At 37.1% G+C, this 10945-nt stretch overlaps 1 protein-coding gene across 2 annotated transcripts in view; it reads right to left on the bottom strand.

The window, feature by feature from the left end:
• Nucleotides 1-296: 296 nt before the first annotated feature.
• The window catches only part of ZNF385D (zinc finger protein 385D), a 442063-nt gene continuing 431414 nt past the window's right edge, over nucleotides 297-10945 (bottom strand). For both annotated transcript variants that reach the window (XM_072853997.1, XM_072853998.1), the window contains 3 exons: nucleotides 9604-9782; nucleotides 8159-8260; nucleotides 297-4318 (listed from right to left, as the gene is read on the bottom strand). In XM_072853997.1, coding sequence (XP_072710098.1) covers nucleotides 4085-4318; nucleotides 8159-8260; nucleotides 9604-9782 — 515 coding nt within the window. In that variant the 3' untranslated portion in view covers nucleotides 297-4084. The remainder of the gene's footprint in view (nucleotides 4319-8158; nucleotides 8261-9603; nucleotides 9783-10945) is intronic.

The raw sequence follows: 10945 nt of genomic DNA, 5'->3' as shown, positions 1-10945 counted from the left end.
GGGGATTAGAATAGAAGTGACTAAGGGCAGGTCCATTCAGTTATGTTATTGCTGGTATAACTCGAAGATAATGAGTGTGAGACATTAAATTTACCCATAGCATCCTTGCATTGATTCAGCATCTAAAAAGTCTTTTCATCTTTTAAAATATAGAGCCAATTGTAATATTTCAGTACTAAAATAACAGATGTAATTCTTCTAGTTATATTAACTTTATTTAGCTATTCTTAATTTTATATAACTTTAATTTATCTTAAAATAAAGAGGTATATTTTTCAAATACAATATTCCTTGACATGGCCAGTTCTTTTTTTTTTTTTCATTTTAGATCATTATATTTATAACATTTGCTTAGTGACCTCTCACATCAGCTTTTACAGCAGCTTTCAAGAAGGTAACTGATTTCATGGTTCAGAGCAATGATGATCCTTCAGAACAAAGGTTTGAAGCCAGAGATAGTTGGAAAAATGCAGATAGTGTAAAAATATAAATATATATATCCCTCCCACAAAAATACTGTCTCTTCAGGTCAGAACAGAATAGTCATTCTTTAACACTTTGTATAGAATTTAAGAAAACATCCCTGAACCTATTCATTTTTCCAAGTTCATACCCAGCCATTTCCCTGCAGGCCGATTTCACACTGTTATTCCAGTGAGTGACTGTCTTCGATGAAATGATGTGTTTCCTTGTGCTTTAGGCTTCCTCTTGGCCCTGGAGTGTTACTGTAATATGAAATATGATGACATATTTTTCTTTTATAGTGCTCTCCATATTGCATGTATTGACAAATAGGTGTAAAGTGTCTTCTGTTTACTAGCTCCTTTGTCAGCTGCTGTGGACATACCCTTGACTGGAAGCTCCCCCTGCCCAATCAGATTGCTGTGCCAGTCTTTTCCTTGACATATATATAATAAAACTGTTGTGCTGACATCCCAGGTACGTTGACTTGTTACTGACCAAGAGGGAGGTGGAACAGCAAGGCACAGAAAATCCACTATACATTCTAACATTTAGGCTTTATCCTTTATTAGGTAGTGAGTAAGAGACATAAAAAGAACTGAGTTTGTTGTTTACAGCTGAAATTTAAGAGAGACTTGTGTGAACAAAAACTTGTTCCATAGAGCACTGTGACAAAAGAGGTCCAAGAAAACTGAAGGTGTCATTGCAAATTAGCTGATGTAAGTAGTTGGAATGACACTCTCTTTATTTCTAGCAAAACTTGTATTAACTCTGCCCTTAGTACTGTGCCTCCATACATGCCACAGGCCACATTTTGGCAAGGATCAGCCTGTTGATTTTGATGGCATCACAACAACATGGCAGGATGTACAGCAGGTGTCCATGCACCGGAAGGCCGTGCGTAAGAGCCTACAGGATATTTGTGGGTCTCCCCTCTTCCCATCTGCATGTTTTTTCATGGGGAAAAGATTGCCTGCCCAGACCTTCTCACTTCCCAAAGAGCCAGTCCTCCTCTGCTCATTCAGCAAGCTCTTACTTACACAGGCTATTACAAAAGGCTCTGGAGATAAACGGCAGTACCTGGAGCACAGTTTGAAAATCGGTGCCCTATTCAAGGAGGAATCTGAACACAGCTGGCAATGGCACTACAACTTCTGCAAAAAGATGGAAGGTTGAAAAGCAGCCTTAAAAGACCAAGGCCAAGGTTTTGCAAAGAGGAGTTGAACCTTACTACACTGTATTTATGTACCCAAATAAAAGGAAACATTTTTCTAAATTGAGTGTTAGGTGCAGGTTTTGAAGGCTGGCCTGTTTACTGCCTCTTTACTGGGAGCTGTAGAGTAGGGAGCCCTTTTAAATGTCAGCCCCTAGTTATTTAGGTGCCTAAACTTGGCTTCAGGAACTTACTCATACTCTTCTTGTTTTGGAAATTGGGCCAAAGCAATCCAGCTAGTAACCAGCCCTGAAATCACCATCGCATCTTTTTCATGGCTACATAGGAGTGAATTAAATATAACCAAAAGCTCATTTCATTTCAAGGCACAAATGTTTGCAAATGAACTGGATGAAATACAAATACATAATATAGAACTTATTTTAATACTTATAGATAAATAAATGCATCTCTTTGGAATTCTTTGGACACAGACATCCATGGAACCTCTTCTTTCTCTGTTTTTATATATTTTTTTTTATAAAATCTAAATGCAGAGAGGTTTAAAAAATGGCAAATACCAATGTATATGGAAGGCTCACTGATGAACTGCAAGTCAAAAGTGCTGTATATTCCCATCCTCTATATCTCCCAACTGTCCATATTAACCACAGGCAGTATTATATAGCAACCACATGGTCAATATTTTGCATTACTACCTTGTAATAAAATCTTTCAAATAATTTTCCCATCTAAACTTAAATTATGCTTTTAAATTTTATTCCTCCTAAATGTATGGTAGGCATTTCACTTAGCTACAGATCGGAGTGTGACACAGCAGCGCACTCCATAATATTAATAGATACTTTTCAGCTCCCTATGGGAAAAAGCAGGCAGCAAGAATCAGATTCAAGAAGTCTATTTTTTTTCTCTGCTGTTTGTTACTTACCACTTAATGACCCACATGTGAAACTCAATGGTTATATAATTATTTTATATAGTAGATTTTCTGTTTATAAGTTATTTTTCTTACTCTAACATATATACAATATATCTATATATACCCCTGATAAATCTTACTTTAAAGGGACACAGTCAACCCCTTAAAGCCTCACAGTAAATATATAAGGCTTTAAGCTGTCCATACATAAAGGTCAGCTATAGAATCCAAGGGTCCCTTCAGATCCTAAAGGTTGTATTTGTTCCAAACCCACAATGTGCAGTTATCTTGTAATATGTATCTCATGTGTTGCTGTTTACATTTTATAGGTATATTAAGACATTTTATATCACATCAGTAGGAAATAAAACAAGAGAATAAATCTGTTTCTAAGACTAAGCCTATTGCAAAAAATGTTACCTGTATCTACACACACTCCCACTGGTGTGATATAAAAAGAATATGTGCCATTCTTGGGATGAAATTCTGGCTACATTGCAGTCAGGAGAAACTTTATACTGACTTAAACGGGGCCAGGATTTCTCTCCTGCTTTTCATTTGTTAGTTATGACTATGCGTAACCCATCTGTGTCTTCCCTCTGCTCAACACTAAAGTGTCAGGCCTGTTTCATGACAAGAGTGTATTTTTTGCTGTCCACTGGCATGCCTTAGACATTGATCTATCCTGTATGTATTACACCTTTTAAATATACACACACTGTACACATACATTCTCAGTTAAATAAAAGTTTGACCTATTCTGTGTACAGCATCTGGATTCTGCCCCCCCACCCCCCCACTAAATCGTCTTTATCGTTTTCTTTGTCCTAACCATAGATTATCTTCACGCCCATTCTTCTACGGGTGAGGAAAACAATTTTTGCTCACCAGGAACAGCTCCACATTATTGTCATAATTTCTGACTACTTACCAAAGTGACATAATTTGTTCATTTTATCTTTTGCAACTCAGTTAGAAACCTAGTGGCATAAATAGAGACACAATACTACTGTTTTACAAGACATCTATTGTATCTACTTTTGTTCAGATAAATACCCAGTAACTGCTGATTTGGCAGGAGGATTGGTAAGGGTACTACTATTCACAGTGTTTCTTTTTTTTTCCTTCTTCTTTAATCTACAGAATAAAGTATTTTATGTACATTGGAACCAGTTAATGCCCTTTAGACAAATTTGTAAGTTGTTTCATAAAGCAGGAAAGACATTGCAGGGAAATATGTGCCAAAAAGCACAGTCAAAAGGCTTCATAAGTTTTATATGTCACTACAAGTCAATGCTGGAGATCAGTTCTAAAACAATCAATACTCAAGAGGAATGTTCTCATCTGGAGAAAATACTGCCCATTCCTCCTTTTAGAATTTGTTCAGTTCTCTATCAAAAGTCCTGGCTCTTCATATATACTTTAAACTATAAATAAACACTGCATAGTTCAATGTTCTTGATTTTCTTTTTTGTTTGTTTGTTTTGATTTGAAAAATTATTGCAGTACAATTAATTCTTGTTTGGAGTTCAGTAAGGAGCAAACAGCACGGGAGTATGGGTGGTCCGTATAGGCCCTGGAGCTGGTCGTAGGAGTGCTGGAGGAAGTGCTGAAGTCTGGAAAAGGGTGGCTGCTGGGGCTGTGCGAAGACTGAAGGGGGAATTCACAGCCACAGCAGCAGCTGCTGCTGCAGCTGCTAGTGGATTTGGTAAGATTCGTGGAGCCATTGGCTTTGAAGGTTCCTTTGAAAATACTAATTTTACCTGTGGGGAAGAGAGAAAACAAACAAACAGAGAGACATAATTTGTTCATATTAGCTACACAACGGGGAGCTTGACTTAAGATTATAAGTGCAAAACCAAGTAAGAGAGGCCTTGTAGTGACTACTGATGCTACGAGCTGCAGGGTCATGACAGGTGATACAATCTCATGCGTTGGACAAGGGTGAGCAGGATTTGGTCAGGGATAAAGCGTTTGAATGTCCTCTTGGTTGTGGGCTCACACCTTATCACTGAGACTTATCATTTAATATGAGATTAGAAATCAAAGCAAAGCTAAAATGGGGCTGGGCAATCTGCACCAAAGTAAAACTGCATGTACCCTGCAAGAATTAAATAAGGAAGAATTAGCCATCAATTAAAAGACCTTCATCTGGACAGCTTTATGATAGAGACCAGAGCAGAATGAAAACATATCCTATTCCCTGGTCTGACTAAGAGGGTATTTTTGTTTTTATCAATAGGACGCAAGTTCTACTTAAAATTAAGATGTCCAGCTAGCTCCTCTTTATTAGCTCCTGCCTCTAATAACAAACAAACAATTTGGAAAACTCCTAATTTAGAGTTTCCAAAAAGACAAAAAATAAGCTCAAACTTTTCCCAGACCGATTGAAAATACTCACAGAGGTCCATTATTATTTAAGAGAATTTATATCTGGTATGCATACAAATGAACATCAGAGTAGTCTATATAGATTTCTGCAGATTTCAGTGTGATTTCAAGCTTCTAATGAGAAGCCAGGAGCCTGAATACCTTTGCTGTTCTGGTTTTATAATTCTGAGATAAGAGCAGAAATGTCATCCACTGACAAAGAAAAGGTCCCATTGGCTCCGATGGACTTTCAGTGGGTTTGTGTCCTGGCATGACCTGAGGCCCTTTGCAAAGAACATAAACCTGAATATGTGGTATTGAATATATGGAATATGAATATATGTAGCATGCTGTGGTACATCTCAGTGTAAGTACAGACACTTCTCACTCACAGGGAAACACAATTTCTCATCCTTGAATTGAAAGGGGCTTTGAAATAATTAACTTGCACTATATCAGTCTGATACTTTCCACTCAACAGTACCTTGGTGAGTGAATAGTCAGAAAGTAAGGACAGAAGTAGTCTGGCATGAACCACCAGTGAGTTTAATCATTGCACTATCACCATATTAAAAAAAACCTGTTGGTTCTTTACCAGCCAGATGGATACAGGATTTCAACTTTTCTTAATACCCACTGGCAACTCTGCTGGCCTCAAGGTCCTTTAGAGCTCTGGGAGAGATACTCAGAGGGGACCAGATTCTGTAATTCTCTTAACAGAGGACATAATGGTTGTTAGATACAAAATTCGTCATGGTGCCTACGAAAAGCCATGACCTGATCTTTTCCTTGATCAGTGTTACACCCACTGATACAAGCTGTCTTCTTCCCTTGCTGAGCATTTGCCTTTTTCCTCCTTCCTTACATTTTTTAGTAAATACTTTTTTTCAGCCTTGTTTAGAACAGACAAGAAAAAACCCCCTCTCTCTCTCTCAAAAAAAAAAAAATCCTGAGTACAAAGTACAAAAAAACCCCAGCCCCAAACAAGAGGGCTCTGTGGTCTAGAATTCCCAGTGAATAATGTTTTTCATAAGAGCTATTTTATTGCAGAAAGTTTGGACTATCAAATGCCTGATAACCTCTTTCTCTCCAGTCTAGTATTTTATACATGCTGGACATTTGTGGCTTGAAGAAATATCAAGTAATTCCCAACATTACAAGATTTCTTAAACTCTGAAATAGTACTGTGGGAATTGATAAAGCTTCTTTCTCTGAAGCATACAAAACTAGACTAGACAAAGCAGTACAAATGATATTGAAAACCTGGCATTGGAAAGTTTTTGGTCTGGAAAACCTATGAAAATGTAGTATGTCCTTTTTCTAACTTCTGTAGAAAAAAAATTTGGTGATGCTCATGCATTTTTTGTCATGAAGAACAAAGATCTTATGTGACTTTATATTAACTGTGATTCTGTGATTCTGTGATCTTGTCGTTCTTGGAGGAAACAGGAACTTCTAATGCAGTTGGATAGCTTTTCAGTTAATGTATCAACATGGTTCTGATTTCAAGATAGCTGCAAAACCAGTAATATTTAGTATATGCAGTACATTGCACCTTCATTTAAAACCTCTCTGCAAGTAAGAATTAACACACAGGTCAACATTAAGAGTGAAGTAGCCATTATTCTTTTCCTTTCCAATGAAGTAAACTAAGGGACAGTAAATGACTTGAAAAATTAACAGAGAGTAAAGAAAAACTCTACAGCTCATCAAAACCATTTACATTCAAAGTAAAATTAGCACATCTTTGGCTTGTTGCTATGCCATTCTGCATTTCAAGTGACAGCAATTTTGATATTTTTTCTAATCAAAACCAAAAAGACTAAATGGAGAACTGCTCTTATCCTTTCTCAGTGTAGCCTCTGTTCCACTCCTTCTTAAATCCCCTTTGCCTCTTTGCTCACCTCTGGCCTGACTTGTATATTGTGAGCAATTGGGAATGAGGGAGCAGGAAAAGGACACATTGCCTTTATTTGTCTATGCAGCAACTAAATGGCCTTGATCCTTGGCTGGAGTTCTCAGAAACCACCATTACATAAATTGGCAAATAGAGAACTGTGCACAACAACAACAGTAATGTAATAGTTATTTTCGTCTCCTGGGAAACAATGAATTTCCTAAAGGAATAATAATCCTGTCAGAGAGGCTTTAGTGATTCCATATCCTACTTACCTAATTACATATTTTCTATTACTTTCAGTATAGCTTATATGTATTGGAGACCTTGGTCTTCCTGGTGGATTACTGAAAAACCTTGTGGGGGCTATTTCCCTACCAGAATAGTGCACTGCATTATGCTACAACATCTAGGAAAGCTCCTACCCAACGGAATTGTGCATTAATATACCTATCATGAGGGCTGCCCCAACAAGAACACACTTTCTGTTATCAAGAAAAGAGCTTTAACTCAACTTAAAGAGAAGTGGGTTTTCACAGAAAAAAGCTCCATATTCTGCCTGCATTAGAGAATATGGTCAAAAAAATAGGGGGCTAATCTCTATGAGGCCAATGAATTAACATCCTCCCGCTGCCAAAACCATCTATAAACCCTTAGAAAACATCATGGCACATAAAACAATCATGCAGTTTATCTGATGGAAATAAATGTCAGATGTTTCACTACCCCACCCACGATATAAGCTGTTTCTTAACTAATGGCAGGATCCTAGCAGGGTTTTTTATTAAAAAGTAAACCTTTTTCTCAACTTTTGAAGCTAGTAAGAACTGTGTTTCAGATAGTTTATCCTGGCAGTCAAAAATGTGACCAGAACCATCCTGAAACTCAGTGGAATGAAACGAGAGATGGATTTTTTTAATCTTTTCAATTGTTATCTGAATAATTTTCTAAATAAGGATAGAATAAAGGTTTTATGTTTTATTTAGTCATTTCATCACTATGTCCGTGGTGAAAACTGGAAAAATCCTGTTTGACATCTGGATGTTTCTTTTGTCTGTTGCTCTCTAATGACCTTTGAAACAAGTTTCTTTTCTGAGGTTATTCAGAGTAGCTACAAAAAAGAGGACCCGCGGGTTGTAGTCCACACCCATCAAAGTATATAAAAAGTCCCTTGTGGGCTTCCACGGGCTCATTCAGACTCATTCAGACTTATGGGCTCACTCATTCCCATTGCTTACACTATTCCTCTCATTTTAAACATTTTTCACTAACATTTTCTAAAACCCCTACTCAACATGGTTAAACTAAAAGTAAAATAAAAAGGTGATTGGCTTACCCCTAGAGGATGTGTTCCCTTTTGGAGTTTGTTGTAAGGGCTGTATTTAGGTTTAGGTGGCTTCCCAGCAGCTCTGTCTTTGTGCCTTCTACTGCTTATGTGCTGTTAAAATACATTTGGGGAAAAAAAAAAAAGAAGAGTGATGTTTCCTTAATAGATCATTTCAAGTTCTGCCTTACACAAGGGTGCTCCAATACTGAAGGCTACTGCTCTCCAACATCATTACTTTGACTAATTCAATAATGAGTGGGAATAGGGTCTGTTCCAATTTGAACCATTCTTTGTGCAACACATATTGGGACTGTGATTTCCACAGTGCTCAGTTCAACTCTGCTTCCACTGTAGTCAATTATTTTTTTCACCCTTGTTAACTTCAACAGGACCTGAATCAGGTCAAAGATAGAAGCCTTTGAAAAATTCCTCCCTATCTCTATAAAGCACCCATCAAATTCAATCCACTGCTGATAGAAAGTTTTGGAAGAGTATTAGACAGTAGAGCATCCCCTGTTCAGGGGGGAAAAAAAAGTCACAAAATTGTTTAAATCCCTAAGAAGCCTAGACATCCTTTTAGATTTCAGCTGAAAGATGGTTACATATCAAACTAAGTGACAGTGAAAAAAACGCACAAAATCCATTATCTTCTTCATAAAATCTATGAGATTTTATAAGAATCCTTCTACACAGACTTTATTGCAGTATTAGACGTAAGGGACCTTTCTCAGAACTATATTTTTACTTTGATTTTCATTCTCAAGAGAGTTCTCACAAAAAAAGACAAAGAACTGGACATTTTTTTTCCTGAAAGCAGAAGACAAGTATTGTATTGTCCGTTACAGAATTTATCTTCATTCTTGTAAAGTTCCTTAACAAGTATTTAATTCCAAAAGGCATATGGAATTAAACTAAGTGTTTTTCAGAACAAAGGCTTTGTTCATCTGAAGAATGACTGAACATAACTTAGTGTAATTGCAATTTAGAGGTCATGCTTCTCAGTTACAGAGTAACACTGATAAAAAAAATATTACAAATCCTCTCTATCCCACATTTCTAAGCAGGTTATTCAGTGTTTTGTGAAAATACTGGCTGCACCCACCTCCACATCTTTGTCAATGCAAGTACCATGCAGTACGCTAAACGGCAGGGTTTATTAGCTCATGACAATTAGAGTAGTCTAAAGACAGTTGTAACATGTTGCAGCTTACAACTTCTATAACTCTTTAAGATATATATATAAATCAAGACCTCTTGAGAAAATGTATTCTGTGCGAGGGAAAATCATATCCAAACCAAAACATACAGCGTGAAAGACAAGTACAAAGGGCAAAATCTGTAAGCTCCATTTGGATGTGAACTGTTAGACTGACGCATGCTGATTGTGTTGGTACTTTATCACCATGAAAACAAAGAACAGCCAAGGATTCACACTCCGCAAGCTAGCTGAGTACCTGTTTCAGTTGTGTCTCAGAGTTTACGTGCACATCACATATTTCACAGTGAAATGTTTTGTTCTGAAGGCCTGTGTTTCCTTTATTCACAGGTCCTTTGCCTTTTACGCCTGCCCGGGGAAAGGCTTTTATGGTTCCACTTCCATTCCGAGCTTCCAGCATAGTTTTGTGCTTAGTCCCTGGAGACATTAGAAATGGGAAACAGAAACAACTTTGGCAATTTGGTTGCATTCATTGTTTTATTTTCTTTTTAAAAGAAAATCATATGAACCTCAGCTTGGTGCCATGTGCTATCCTTGGAATATGCCTGTGTTTGTCTGTATTAGGTTCATACCAATGTAACAATATTTCACATCTGATATTTAATTATTAAATTACATATCTGTAGGTAATGCACTAGAACAAAGCAGCCACACCAGTAAGTAGTGGCACAATCAGGTATCCTGATGTGAAGTTAAATGGGTGTGACTTTTCTCATTAACTCCTGCTGCTAATAAGACCTGAATTGTAGTTGCAAAGGAAGAGTAATTTAGCTATTAAAGATGTAGTTGGCTTTGATTTGTAGTCCTCCTGAATGGATTGACAAACAGTATGCATTAGGTAGCTTACACTTAAATCTGTTATTAACTAATTAGTCTCCAAATCAAAAAGGGGCAGAGGTTCCTGGCAGCAACCTATGGATCCTTAGTGGCCTGGACAGAAACCAAAACGTGTGAGAAACATACATGTGAGAAAAATGCACTTGCATTTTTTATTAAAATAAAGATTGGATAGAAAACAATAGTGTCTTGTTGCTTTACCTTTATTCCGACTGAACAATTTCTTACACTGTTGACTTCCACGCAGGTAGTCTGTGATGATAATGGACTACTACCGTGTACTGAATTAGTGTTCCACTGATAATTGTCGTATGCATCCACGTGCACACTTTTACAAGGATGCATGTGTGTGAGCACACACACAGTTTATCAGCACAGACAGCAAAAGCTTGGAGGGTTGTGTTTAAATATTCAGAATAATGTTTTGGCTCTCATCTTGATCAGAAAAATGTTTAGAGTCTAACCCTCATATGAAGTTAAATAGGTTAAATGGATATAGCTTTATGAACTTGAATTTTCACCAGTTGAAGATCTGGCATACAGCAAACACAGCATTCTAAACTGATTAGGATTTGTTTCTCATGAATACCAACAAATTATCATTTCCTTTTTAATTTAGGTGGATTATACAGACATGCCACAGTTATTTCTTTTTTTATTATATCATAAAACCATTGACCATCTTGCTGCAGGTATATCATCACTGTCTCTATGTTTCAAACCTAAGGTTCTCTGCCTGTCTC

The sequence above is a fragment of the Ciconia boyciana genome, chromosome 2 (genome assembly GCF_034638445.1).
Source record: "Ciconia boyciana chromosome 2, ASM3463844v1, whole genome shotgun sequence".
Lineage (NCBI taxonomy): Eukaryota > Metazoa > Chordata > Aves > Ciconiiformes > Ciconiidae > Ciconia > Ciconia boyciana.
The sequence above is the reverse complement of the archived record's forward strand: the minus strand, read 5'-3'. Positions and strand labels throughout refer to the sequence as shown.